The 15179-nt window shown below is 40.1% G+C and overlaps 1 protein-coding gene across 2 annotated transcripts in view; it reads right to left on the bottom strand.

Moving 5' to 3' along the window:
• The window catches only part of RASA3 (RAS p21 protein activator 3), a 288551-nt gene that overhangs the window by 26637 nt on the left and 246735 nt on the right, over nt 1-15179 (bottom strand). For both annotated transcript variants that reach the window (XM_089688122.1, XM_089688121.1), the window contains exons 14-15: nt 11609-11732; nt 4079-4185 (exon numbers count right to left, since the gene is read on the bottom strand). In XM_089688122.1, coding sequence (XP_089544248.1) covers nt 4079-4185; nt 11609-11732 — 231 coding nt within the window. The remainder of the gene's footprint in view (nt 1-4078; nt 4186-11608; nt 11733-15179) is intronic.

A 15179-nucleotide genomic window follows, 5' to 3' on the forward strand; every position in this document is an offset into this window, starting at 1 on the left:
TTGCTGTTTTAACACAATTTGCAGCAAATTCAAAATGAATAAATTCCTGTAATTCTGGATCACAGAAATGTAAAAACAACATGACAGACATTACATTATACCTTTTTGTACACATTTTTACTCATAAATCCAGCTTACATTTTTTTAATTTGAACTTAAGTATGAATAAAACAGGTAAAGAACACAAACTGGGAATAGATATGATATAACAAAAATAACAGTTTAAAGTGCTGGTGCCCAACCTGTGGCCCAGGGGCCACATGCAGCCCTTTGGTATGTGATGTGTGGCTCTCAGACCCCAGTAGTCTGTAGTGGGAACATTCATTAGGGTAATAGCATTGATTTCTACTAGCACGACGTAGCATTTTCCCAGTTTTGTATTGTCTTCTGCATATCCTGAGCCAACAATGTGGAATGTCCACACTCTCTGACCTCATTTCCTCTTTAAAGTTTGCAGTTTCTGAATTCTCTCAAGCATTACATATATTGAACATTATGCATGGTCCTTTAGGTGATGTCAGGGGCAGCACTGGAGGTCTCTGTTAGCTCATAAGTTAATTTAAAGAGACTCTTTAAAACTTATTTCTGCAAAATCCCCCCCCCCCCCACGATATGTGCATGTAACATATTTTAGGCATGATACTTACCTGTAAAACCTCCCTTGTGTAGATATCCAAATGCCCTGAGACTGTGTTGGGTGTCGCCATCTTGGATGTGATGGCAGACTTCCTCTTCGCTCCATATAAACAATTATGTAGGGAGGTGAAGAAGGGTGGAAGGTGGAAGAGATGGGGCAGCATAGAAGAGGAGAGGAATATGACATGCAAAGAGGAAGGGGTCTGAACTAGGGAACTAATCAGTCAAATATTTACCAAGGTTAAAAGCACACTACAAGTAAACAAACATAAATCATGAAAATAAAAAACACTGCAAGTAAGCATTTAAAATAACTAATTTTTTTTCTGTGCATTTACTAGCAATTGATAGTATAAATATCCACCTGCGCTCCACAGACTGCCTAAATATAGCTAGCCGCTAACATCTACACCCTATACCATGGGACAAACAGAATAAAATATCAAATATTGGATGAAGCGCTCTGCTATAATAGTGCTATGTACAAAACCAAGATATTATACACATATATAAAATATAAAGACAAAAGTGACTAGTGCTTAATAATATGTGTAAAAAATATATACAGTCAGGTCCATAAATATTGGGACATCGACACAATTCTAACATTTTTGGCTCTATAAACCACCACAATGGATTTGAAATTAAATGAACAAGATGTGCTTTAACTGCAGACTGTCAGCTTTAATTTAAGGGTATTTACATCCAAATCAGGTGAACGGTGTAGGAATTACAACAGTTTGCATATGTGCCTAACACTTGTTAAGAGACCAAAAGTAATGGGACAGAATAATAATCATAAATCAAACTTTCACTTTTTAATACTTGGTTGCAAATCCTTTGCAGTCAATTACAGCCTGAAGTCTGGAACGCATAGACATCACCAGACGCTGGGTTTCATCCCTGGTGATGCTCTGCCAGGCCTCTACTGCAACTGTCTTCAGTTCCTGCTTGTTCTTGGGGCATTTTCCCTTCAGTTTTGTCTTCAGCAAGTGAAATGCATGCTCAATCGGATTCAGGTCAGGTGATTGACTTGGCCATTGCATAACATTCCACTTCTTTCCCTTAAAAAACTCTTTGGTTGCTTTTGCAGTCTGCTTTGGGCCATTGTCCATCTGCACTGTGAAGCGGCGTCCAATGAGTTCTGAAGCATTTGGCTGAAAATGAGCAGATGATATTGCCCAAAACACTTCAGAATTCGTCGTGCTGCTTTTGTCAGCAGTCACATCATCAATAAATACAAGAGAACCAGTTCCATTGGCAGCCATACATGCCCACGCCATGACACTACCACCACCATGCTTCACTGATGAGGTGGTATGCTTAGGATCATGAGCAGTTCCTTTTCTTCTCCATACTCTTCTCTTCCCATCACTCTGGTACAAGTTGATCTTGGTCTCCTCTGTCCATAGGATGTTGTTCCAGAACTGTGAAGGCTTTTTTAGATGTCGTTTGGCAAACTCTAATCTTACCTTCCTGTTTTTGAGGCTCACCAATGGTTTACATCTTGTGGTGAACCCTCTGTATTCACTCTGGTGAAGTCTTCTCTTGATTGTTGACTTTGACACACATACACCTACCTCCTGGAGAGTGTTCTTGATCTGGCCAACTGTTGTGAAGGGTGTTTTCTTCACCAGGGAAAGAATTCTTCGGTCATCCACCACAGTTGTTTTCCGTGGTTTTCCGGGTCTTTTGGTGTTGCTGAGCTCACCGGTGCGTTCCTTCTTTTTAAGAATGTTCCAAACAGTTGTTTTGGCCACGCCTAATGTTTTTGCTATCTCTCTGATGGGTTTGTTTTGTTTTTTCAGCCTAATGATGGCTTGCTTCACTGATAGTGAAAGCTATTGGATTTCATCTTGAGAGTTGACAGCAACAGATTCCAAATGCAAATAGCACACTTGAAATGAACTCTGGACCTTTTATCTGCTCATTGTAATTGGGATAATGAGGGAATAACACACACCTGGCCATGGAACAGCTGAGAAGCCAATTGTCCCATTACTTTTGGTCCCTTTACAAGTGGGAGGCACATATGCAAACTGTTGTAATTCCTACACCGTTCACCTGATTTGGATGTAAATACCCTCAAATTAAAGCTGACAGTCTGCAGTTAAAGCACATCTTGTTTGTTTCATTTCAAATCCATTGTGGTGGTGTATAGAGCCAAAAATGTTAGAGTTGTGTCGATGTCCCAATATTTATGGACCTGACTGTATATATATAAAGATTAATATAAAACCAGTCTGCCCCCAAGCTAAAACTGGTTATACATGTGCACACACAACTGAATAAAAGGTGACCGAGTGCTTAATTATATAAATAGTGTCTTAATAAATATAATAAAAATCACAGTGAATCATTTCAAGATCCTGAAGCAGCCATGTGACAGTGGTGTAACGCGTGGAGCGCATTGACGTCATTTCCGAGTGGAGCTTGGTGACGTGTTTCCGGTGTCGTACTTCCGGTTTTCGGCAAACGTGATTTCCTATTACACCCATAGGATATGGGGGAATCGTTTGTATACTTCTAAGAGCATGTGAGTTTTCCATCTGATTTTTATATATAATAAAACTACTATGGAGATCTCTCTTTGTGCTTAATCTTCCATGGTCCATGAACATATGGCTGAGGCATCTTATATATTAAGATTTTGAGTCGTGGGGCAAGCTATATCCTGGTGTTGGTTTTGGAACATCATTTAAATAAGTGATCTGTGGCCTTTAGGGGTCGAATGTTGGAGGTGGGGAGGCACTCTGGATATTTAGGATCTATTCACTGGAGTGACACCTTGGTCTGAGCACTATTTGGATGAAGAAGCACTTATATTATTTCTTCACAGAAGAGTGATAGCATGATTTTTGCACATGATTATACTATATGTATATTGATTGTTATTTAAACACTTGGCACTTTTTGAAATGATTCACTGTGATTTTTATTATATTTATTAAGACACTATTTATATAATTAAGCACTCGGTCACCTTTTATTCAGTCACTTGGGGGCAGACTGGTTTTATATTAATCTTTATATATATATATATATATTTTACACATATTATTAAGCACTAGTCACTTTTGTCTTTATATTTTATATATGTATATAATATCTTGGTTTTGTACATAGCACTATTATAGCAGAGCGCTTCATCCAATATTTGATATTTACTAGCAATTGTTTAAGCTGGTGATTGGGTCCCTTTAAATAATGAAAAATCTAATATGTCTAAAAAAATAAAATAAATATAATCTATATATATTTTATAGCATTTCTTATATCTGTGGTAAATGTTTCAGTCTGATGAAGGAAAGTGATGTCTGTAACTTGTACTGCAACCCCCATTTACACAGTGTGTCTTGCACGGTCTGTGCTCTCTCCACCACAGGAGGCTCATTCAATCAGCTCTCTGACACTCTGCTGAAACTAAACAACGATCACTTACTGGGTGATGAGGGCTGAGCTGGAACAGGTTGGGAGACAGGATGGCAGGTGCAAAAAAACGCAGAAAAATGAAGCTGCTCACAGCGGTGTATCTTACATCAGGGTCACCTGAGACAGACAATACACAAATATCAAGTGAGAGAACATTAATTAAATGTGAGATCAACAAAGCCATTGCAGCTATACCACACATAATGTATATCTGGATACATATAGTATGCACATTGGCATGGACTCTGTGGCTCAATCACATCTGTAATACATACGTAACTAAAGGAAAGTCTAATAAAAACATTTTCTTTATAATGGTACAGCATTCAGAAGGGTGTGCAGAATTGCAGCAAGGTTTAAGAATTATATGAGCCAAAATGTGAATCTTTTATTGCAATTCTGCAATTCACACTATAAATGTTATGATGATGCACCAACATCCAAAGATGGTCATACATATGGCCAATCAAATTATTTAGAAATGAATGACAGGATTCAAGAAAATTCTTCCTCTTATTTGACATATAATACAATTTTGTGCATGTAAGTTGATCTCTCTATTACTGTCAATGGGAAAAAATGATAACCACATTATTGTGTTGCGCTCCCTAAAAATTATATATGATCACTTATCCATGCCCAATCCATATGACCATATATAGACAAGTGAAAAAATATAACTAAACATACATTAAATCCTTTACCCAAAATTCATGTATAATAATCACTTAATTTACTTAAAAAACAGAATAATTCATAATATTAATGTATATCCGTGATTATAAAATTGCTAAATCAATAATACATCATTTTTAGTGAAAAAAAAAATATATAAATCTCAAATAAAATTATTTTAAATAAATATACATATATACTTAATTAATATTGTGTAGAAACAGTGTCCCATATAACATAAAAATAGTGACTTAGTGCTTTAATTAATCTTCAATCCGTGATTGCATATGAATCCGTCAAAACCCCCTGATGAAGCCACGTGACCAGTGGCGTAACGCGTAGGGGTGGGACTGCAACGTCACTCGGAGGGAGTCAGATTGTTTGCCAGACGGCGGGTGAATGCTTCAAACAATCAGCGGAGGATTCGGTTTACATTTGAAATGCCTTATATTGATCATAACACATGTGAGTGTATTACTTGGAGATAATAAAGCTATATTTTAAAAAGGATAAAACACTATGTTTAGAATTTTTTCCCTATATGTGGAGAGTCGTATGGAGAGGAGAGTATAGAGGACTTGTGTCCTCGTGAGGAGGGATCAATCCCAGAGGGGAAAATCAGTGATAAAGGAAATCCACTATCTAAAAAGGAAAGAGTCTTAATCAAGCAGGTTCCATAGGAGGAGAACCAAAAGCGCATATAGCCTAATTATAGGCAGATAAGGAGGTGAGCTTACATCTGCACTAATGGGAGGATTCACAAACAGTCACAGATTCATATGCAATCACGGATTGAAGATTAATTAAAGCACTAAGTCACTATTTTTATGTTATATGGGACACTGTTTCTACACAATATTAATTAAGTATATATGTATATTTATTTAAAATAATTTTATTTGAGATTTATATATATATATTTTTTTTTTCACTAAAAATGATGTATTATTGATTTAGCAATTTTATAATCACGGATATACATTAATATTATGAATTATTCTGTTTTTTAAGTAAATTAAGTGATTATTATACATGAATTTTGGGTAAAGGATTTAATGTATGTTTAGTTATATTTTTTCACTTGTCTATATATGGTCATATGGATTGGGCATGGATAAGTGATCATATATAATTTTTAGGGAGCGCAACACAATATGGTGATATAAGTTACACACAGTGGTAGTTATGTGTTAGGTGTTTGCGATCCTAGTATATTAAGGACATATTTTGTCCAGTTTTGTGCGATAGGGTGGGTATCTGATTTGGCTCGCAAGATATCTAAACATTTTTAAAAAATGATAAGCAGCTGATAAGTATACAAATCTATGTACAGAAAATGTATAGAAGACTTGTTATAGCCACATACACAAAGCAGCTAACTTTCATTCCTAATCTGTTATTGTTTTGCAGGAATAGCTGTGTGCACTGATACTGTTTTATTCTCTTCCTTGCAGAGCAGAAAGTCAACCCTTGGGGAGGCTGTCCTGTCTCTTGAACTCTGAAATTATAACTGATGCTCTGTCCAGGGTGCTTTTCAATACACTGACCGCCAGAAAGGTAAGTATATTACTTCTTCTTTTACAGGTGGTGATATGAGTAAAAGTGAATCAGAGGTGACAGGGCCACTTTCATTCAAGTAATTCTTACAGGACCATTATTTCATTTTTTTTCAGTTATTATCAGCACTGAGCTCAGGCAGGCGCATAGTCTAATATTTAGCCTGCCACTGCCGCTATGTCAGGGAGAGAATACAAGTACGGTAGATATTTAATTAAAAAGATAAAAAATATTAAAACATTAAAACTTGAGTTCTGCTTGGCAGGTAATGCTGCAATATTATGTTGTTTCAATACTGCAGATTCAGGTTTTTAAAAGTTCATTGCTAAATAGTTATTTTTTAAAAAAGAACGATCCCATAGCAGGGGCTGGCCCAACAAATCTGTTTACATACACTGGCATTTGCAATGTAAAATTTGTTTTATTTCTTACTTGTGACTTAACCACTTAACACAGGCGCCTCCCAGCCCTTTAAGGGTTTTCTGATGCCAGGAGGTGGTGTTTATGATCATGTGACCATGACCATTGACTGGCTGTCACAGCGGTCACACAATCAGAAAGCTTTCAGTTAGGAGCTGGTAACTGTGTCGGGAGTGTGCAGGACACGCACTCTCAGTACAGGTTTGTTTACATTTTGGTACGTATTTATGCGGACTCTCGACAGCAAGGCCCACTTGCCAAGAGGCCGCATAAATGTGTACGCTCTACACGAAGAGGTTAAAAACAAACTTCAAATTGTAACTCAGAACACAGAGTCAAGCTACACAACTGTCTCCTAAACCCTTACATATACCTAGTGATGCGATTGGCCTCAGCTGATACACAGACAAAACCAATCCTCCTACATGAGTTGTACCAGTTTATCTGCAATCTTCTCTTCTCTACAGACATTCAAAGTCCAGAATTTATACAATTTGTCTGAGCTTTCAGAAAGCAGGTGGTGGGGAGCTGAAGTTACATTCTGCGATCTCAGTGATGAGATATGAGAGCTAAATGCAACCCCTTGCACACAGCACACAGGAACAGAGCTGAGGCTGTCATTCACAGACTGTGCACTGGAGCTCTCTTCCCTGTCATCTTTTTACCTCTGAGTTTCAGAAAAACTTGTCAGAAGTGGTTCATGCTGATAACAGAGGAACAAAGCAGCAGACAGAAATGACACTTAATGCTTTCAACTGAGACAAGTACACACTATAGAGGGATATGCTTTATTCATATTTCTTGTCTGAGGTTTACAACCACTTCAAAGTAGAATTCCAGTCACAACCTAACTTGATCACCCCTGTGTCAGACAGTGGCAGCTCCAGGGGAATAGAACGAGTACTCAACAACGGCTGGTAATGCCTGAGTGGTGACCCGTAGGCTTATTATGGCCCATCCACTGTCAGCACTCCCTCTTCTCCCCTGCAGCTGGCACTGACTGACAGAGGAGAACCGATCATGTGACCGAACCAGAATGGACTGAAAATAAGCAAGCATACAGATTTTTTTCTTCCACGTCAGTCAAAATAGGTGTTATGAAGGACGAGGGAGCATTTTTAAGAGTAGTATTTGACAGCAATTCCACTTTAATTTCAACTGCATGAAAAACAATGCTACACGCTTTAATTAGACATAAAAATATAGAGTGCTGGTGCAAAAAAAAAAGCAAAGTGTTAGGGTCTTTGGATGAGTGCATGACCACTGCTGGTCTCTAACTTCCGCAGCAGTCAACCTCAGCTAATGAAAGTGCTGGCACCGCTCACAGTACTGCTAATCAGCATTTAAAGTGGTAAACACAGGTCCATTTATTCAAGAAGGACAGCAAACTAGGGTGCAGTATAGCTATTTATCAGCTACTTAAGACATAAAGGGTTGATTTACTGAAGGTAAATAAACTGTGCACTTTGCAAATTGCAGTTGCACTCATTTTCCCCACAGCTTAAAGTGTTAATAAACCCAACCCAGTAAAATCAGTCTGTATATGCAGTAAAGCATGTTTGTTATACTCACTGTGGAACCTAAGGGGTTAATCCTCTGCATTGTGTAAAAAGGTTGTTTGATCCTGACTTTTGATCCTCCCCTTATACCAGTGACCCCCTCTTATCTCCGGATAAGACATATCATGTGGAGTCACTCGGCACATGCTCAGTTTGGCGTGTATTGCTACAGAGGTTTTCTTTCTTTTCCTTGGGAGAGTGCATGTGATCAGCACATGGCCAATCAACATTGTCCAGACAGAGGTCAGGGGTTCTGCATCTTCCTGGAGCAAAATGAAAACTCCTCCTACAAGCTTAAACATGTGCTCTGCTGAACACTGATAGAAGCCACAAGACAGCTCTAACTGCTGATGAGAAAAGGTACTTAGCAGTTTATATTTACACTTAATTGCATTTCAATGTTCTGTGTACTGTGGGAGACCAGATATAGTGAATGCAGGGTCCTGGGTTTAGTAACTCTTTCATGTATGTGATGAAGCTTCACTTTTTAAACACTTGCCTACAGGGCACTTATACCCTCTTCCTGCACAGGCCAATTTTCAGCCTTCAGCGCTGTTGCACTTTGAAAGACAATTGCGCGGTCATGCAACACTGTACCCATATGAATTTTTTATCATTTTTTCACACAAATAGAGCTGTCTTTTGGTAATATTTAATTGCCGCTGGGTGTTTTATTTTTTGCACTATAAACAAAAAAAGCAAAAAATTTGTAATAAAAAAAGTTTTTCTTTGTTTCTATTATAACATTTTGCAAATAGGCACTGATGAGGTGGCACGGATAGTCAGCACTGATGGGCACTGATAGGCAGCACTGATAGGTGGCACTGATGAGCTGGCACTGATGATGCTGCACGTTTGGGCACTGATAGGCGGCACTAATGGGAAGCACTGATGGGTGGCATTGAGTGCAGGTACTGACTGGGCACTGACTGGCAGCACTGATGGATGGCACTGTTGGGCAGCACTGATAGGTGCCACTGACGAGGGGCACTGCTGGGCACAGGTGGGTGGCACTGATGGGCACAGGTGGGTGGCACTGATGGGCACAGGTGGGTGGCACTGATGGGCACTTGTGGGCGGAACTGCTGGGCACTGGTGGGCGGCACTGGTGGGTGACACTGCTGGGCACTGATCATCAGTGCCCTGATGATCGGTGCCAATCCGTCCTCTGACAATTGCCGGTTATCGGCAGTACTTTCCTCACGCTGTGACAGCATGAGGAAAGTGCAGCTGATAACAGGCAACTGCATTTACCCGGGGATCTGCTGTGTCATTGGACACAGCTGATCACGTGGTAAAATGCCGCTGTGATTGGCCTTTTACCACTTCACGTGATCAGCTGTGTCTGTAGGACACAGCGATCACGGAATTTGCTGGGTGTGCACCCCCTGGGGGGTGTGCGGGATGGCGTGTTCTGGGAAGATGTCATATTACGCCCTCCCAGAACTGGACAACCATGCTGTAGCCATCATTCGGCTATAGCGCGGTTGGCAGGTAGTTAAAGAATGGTGCATGGAAGATAAAAAAAAACAGCATTTTTTGTTTGCACATGATTGGATGATGGAAATCAGCAGAGCTTCACCGCATTCAATAAGCTCTGGGGAAAAGGCGTTCAACTACACTTGCAAAGTGTACAGTGCACATTTGCCTTTAGTAAATCAAACCCATCATTTAGCAATCTTGAAAATATACTGTTTGGAATATAGCTTTCATTTTAATAAACTATTTAACCACAAAAAAAGTTTAACTTCCCTAGCGGTCTGATTATATCCATATTTCTGTGCTCAAAGCGGTACATTTTTGTGCATGGAAATATGTATTTTTTTTCATTGTAGGCCTGTAATTTTTAGGAATAACTCACTGAAATCTGTCCGAACAAGAGTCTAGTAAACATCCTGGGTATGTTAAAATTTGAAACACAAAATCATAAATTATAATTTAATAAATAATCATAAAAATAATAATATAATAATAATAATAATAATAAATTTAATTCAAAAATATAATCAAACCAAAAACACTGAAATTTGAAATAGAGTGCCAAGTTTGCACATCACTGATCTTAGTCGCAAAATCGTTTTCAGTGTCTGATGACGAATTTCCCCACAAATCATTATCACTCAATTCTGCAAGTGGTTCTAATTTACTATCGCTGTTCTCTAGCTGGTCTAAAACCGATTTTGACCTAAAGGGACGCTTTTTGGATGCCATGGATGTTTCTCAGTTTCCAGGCAGAAAGAACGGTAAAAATGCAGACAGGGCACAGGACAAAGCACTAGGGACAAAATGTATGTAAAATGGTTTGATACAGTAATGTTTTACTATGTGATTTTAGTGAACTTAGTGAATGTCACTTTTTGTAATTTTCAAATTTCCCGCCAGTTCCATCCCCGTACGTCCCGATGTCGCAGGGGACGGAACCCAGATGACAGATGCCGGCATCCGCCGGAGGACATTACAGGGGACACTGCAGGAGGGACATCGCGGGAGCGCAGGACAAGGTAAGTGATTGAGGGATCCCGGAGCAGCGCTGCATGGTAAGCCCGAGTGTAGCTCAGGGTTACCGCTTGTGGTACTGAAACTTTACCCCGAGCTACACTCGGGAATACCGCCAGGGAGGTTAAATACAGAGCTGTACACTACATAATAAAGATACAAGAAACATTTTAAGTACTTGTAGTGTATATCTTTGAAATTTACAAAGGCCGGCATGTGTGCAGTTAACAGTGAATTTCTTACACATCTCTCAGCATGTGACCGATCTGAGTTCCTTGGTTCTATTACAAAGACAACAACCATTTCCCAGTGAGTCTGCACTTTTAAACAGCTGGATGATGCTAAAGATTTACAAAGAGGTTTTTATTTTCCATGATTCCAAGGAGACTCTCAAGACTGTACACACTGGGCTGTTCCTGTGCCTTTTCCTTGATTTCACCACAAAGAATTTGCCTGGTAAGGTAGAAACACACAGTCTGGACAGAGGCAGACTTGGTTTAGGCTTGTCACTGCTGAGAAGATGTGAGAAGGGTTTTAATCTTGCTGGATGAAGCACTCCAGTGAGTTTATTGGCATTCTGATAAAAAGGACTTGGGAAACATGGTGAAATGAGCTCAAAGCAGGCCAGAAGCCCAGCAGTGCGTAAAATCTATCATAGTATGTGAACTTCTCATGCTTCGCCGTATTTATGAAATGCACTAATCACAGCAAATTCTTGGTCTCACACATAGCTTGCAGGAAGGAAGACATGCCAGATGAGCTTCCTACGTATTCTGCCTTCTTTACATTCTTTCAACATACAGCATTGTACAAGAAGTTTGATGTCTGCTTACCTTGAAAGCGTTTTGCTGCAGATTCTCTCAGAGAGAAGAAAATGTCACACATGACAGTAGGGCAGCTTACTCCTGATTTTGTAATGACGTTAAAGATCTGGTCAACGTAATTCTTCAAGTTTTCCTATATAAACCCAAAGGAGAATAATAAATATGCTGGTGTAAAAAGTGAAAAAAGCTACACTTGGAGAAATATGTAGGCTTATACAGTTCTGTCCCCCTCCGATGAAAATGCTAGTTGCCAGGCTGAGTCTGGATAACATACTTTCTGAGACACCAATCCAGATCCAGTATGCAGATCAGGAAAGTCAGAACTTCTAATCCATTTACTCGTTCCAGTTCATTGATTCAGAAAGTACTAAACCCATTGACAGCAGGAGGCTAGCATTTTTAGATGAGGAAGTCAGCATGAGGATGAGGAAGTTCAAACTTTCTCATTAGAAGTTTCTTTAAAGCCAGCTGGCTCTTTCAGAACTATGGTTGGTCATAGATGGGCACATCACTCTATAAAGGTAATAGGTCTCTTCTCTCTCAACCATTACCATCTCTACCCAGCTTTGACTGACAAACCAAAATGGCACACATGCTTGGGAAGAGTTGTTCCCCTTGATCCTCCTTTTCTCTGGTCTCCTGGCAGCACTCCTTGCCCCTCCTCCCTGCCAAGTGCTCCCATAGCAAACAGCTTGCTATGGGGGCATCCGAGCAGGCTTGCTTCCGAGCCATTGTTCTGTGTGTCCATTCACACACAGAGCCATGACCCGGCCTGGCCCCTCTTTCCTCATTGGTTCACTGGCTGTGACTTGACAGTAGCGGGAGCCAAAATCTCCCGCTGCTGTCTCAGCCAATGGGAAGCCGAGGCTCTCATGCACATCACTGGATCGTGATGGGTTTCAGGTAAGTATTACGGTGGGGGCTGGGGGTTACTGCTGCACACAGAAGGATTTTTACATGCATGAAGGTAAAAAACCTTGAGCCTTTAGAACCCCTTTAAGGGAGGCTGCTAAGCTTATGATTTCACCTCTGATGGTGGACTTGTGTGCTCAGCAGAGGGATTAACAATGAGATAAGAGTCTTTGTTAGATTAGAAATAGTTTGCAACAGACATTTGTATTTTCAGTAAGGAGTCTTCTGAGGTGGGTAAGGAATCACTAAGGTGCCAATTTGGCCTGGAATATGGTCTGCAAGGGGAAGGGGTGGTGTGTTCAACTAGTTTGTGGGAGTGAATCATTTGAACTTTTTCAATGAAATCATTTACAGCACAATAGTTGTCACCTGTTTGTGGGAATTGCCTTAATCTAACAGTAAAGTAGAACTTTAGTCAAAAAATAAGTCCTTATACATAACTTCATGATGGCTCCTTTTGCTGGTATGTAAAACATTAAAAATAAGTGCCTATATTGTTTAAAATCCAGTAAGGCATTGTCTCACCCTACTCTGCACATGCTCAGTTGTCCTGTAATCAGTGAGTCACTAAAAGCCAAACTGCTCTGGGCTTCAACAAAATGGCAGCCTCCCACAATAAGAAACAGGAGTAATACTGGAGGTAATTTACATTACACACTAATTTTAGTAGCATAATTATTAGTGTAGAACATATGTTCTTTTGTTAAACATTAATTGTAATCACACTGTTATGGGTAAAGTTCCTCTTGATTATTGAATGATTCCTGGAAGAGGAATTACTAGTACATCTAGTACTGCTAATGACAACCTTAACCTCAGAGATAATGCTGCCCAATTAGTGGACAGGAAATAATAATTTATCAAAGCCTTGCCCTACCACACCTTCTCCATGCTCCCTAAACATCAATGCACAGGTACAACAAACAAAAATAACAGGAGACATTGCCCAGGGAACATTCCTGGGAAGAAGAAAGGCCACAGAAATGTGTGCTTATATAAATGAAACAAAATTAAGTCCAGAGGGTAACCTCACTTGCATACTGTATATTAGGATGGGACTTTGCAGCCCGCCTTCCAGGAAATTTGGGCATAATGACTTATTAGACATCTCCTGAGTACACAGGGGAGAAGGCACAAGTGAACACTTTTTTCTGTTTTCATCTTATTAGGATGTAGACAGATATAGGGAAGGCCATGGATAAGGGGGTACCATCAGTCCTCCTGTATGGGGCCTAGGCCAACAGGGGGGCCCATGCAGGTGAGTGGATCGAATGTGGACAGGGAAGGTGATCAGCACGGCACACACGGGGGGATTACTGGAACTGATCCCCTGTATGGCTCTCACTGCACCAGCTGAAAGCGGATTACTTCTCCTCTCCTCCTCGCTGGCTTTCAGCTGCTGCAGAGAGAGCCATACACATACAGGGGATCGGTTCCAGTAATTGCCCCCCTGCTGCACCCATCACCCGCCCTGTGCACCATACATTTCCCTCTGCTGCCCAGTCCCCCCACTGCTGCAGTGCTGCCAGCTTCCCTCCTCTCCTTGTCACCGGCAGTTGCAAGCACACAATCATACGTTCCTTCAGGATGGAGAGTGTGGGAAGGGCCCTGCAAATATTCACATTTACTAGCCCCTTCCTTTCCTGAATGAACATAATGAGTGATCGGTACCCATCACTCACTGTGTTCATCCATAACTGAAGTATAGTAAACTGTGTATACTGTTGGTATTTAATGCATAATGATAATCTGCTGAGATTGTTATCGAAATAAATATGGACAAATTCCTGATGTAAAATGCAAGTAACTATTTGCAAAATAAAGATTGAACCAATTTTAGTTCTAGGAGAAGATAGTATCATTACTACAGGCATTAACATACTGTATGTTCACATCAGTCTCTGCCCTCCGGGAACTTAAAATCCAAGGTTCTTATCACACTTGCATACACAAATACACCCACATACTAGAGCCAAGTTAGACAATTGCCAATTAACCTTTAGATATGTCTTTGGAGTGTGGAGGAAACCCATGGAAACACAGGAAGAACATGCAAACGTCATCCAGATAGTGTCCTAGCCAGTATTGAACTGGTCGCATACAACTAGTCTTGTAAGGTTCAACTACTGCTAGCTCTACCCAATTCAGTATAAATAAAACCTTCACATATACATTGCCAATCATTCCGGGAAGTACACACAGAAACTGGCATGGAATATAAGAAAATAGCAAGAAAACTTGTGGATTACAAGAACCACCTACGCTTTAACCACAGATGCCGACTCAACATTACTAAACAAGTCCAGTTGAACTAACTAATACTAGGGAACATATGTTTATAAGATCATCACAAGCTCCGAAACAAACCAAGAAACAATTTGTATGGCCTTAGGAGTGCCTTAGCAATACTGCCACTGTGTTCTACGTGTGGTGCTGCCACAAAACCAAATACTGCAGTGTGGTTAAGTGAGTTGTCTAGTCTTTACTTCTATTGAAAAAGTGCTGTTCAAATCAATTATCCCAATTTAGGCCTCATATACATGGGGTCATATACCGGTACAGATCAATGACAAGTTGGCGGCTGCACAAATCTTCACACACATCTTTACGTGTACATCAGGGCTGATGCATGGCTCTGAACACAGACAGCATTCAGAAACATGCATTA

Source organism: Staurois parvus, unplaced genomic scaffold (genome assembly GCF_062004578.1).
Source record: "Staurois parvus isolate SC_StPar_1 unplaced genomic scaffold, SC_StPar_1.0 ptg000446l, whole genome shotgun sequence".
NCBI lineage: Eukaryota > Metazoa > Chordata > Amphibia > Anura > Ranidae > Staurois > Staurois parvus.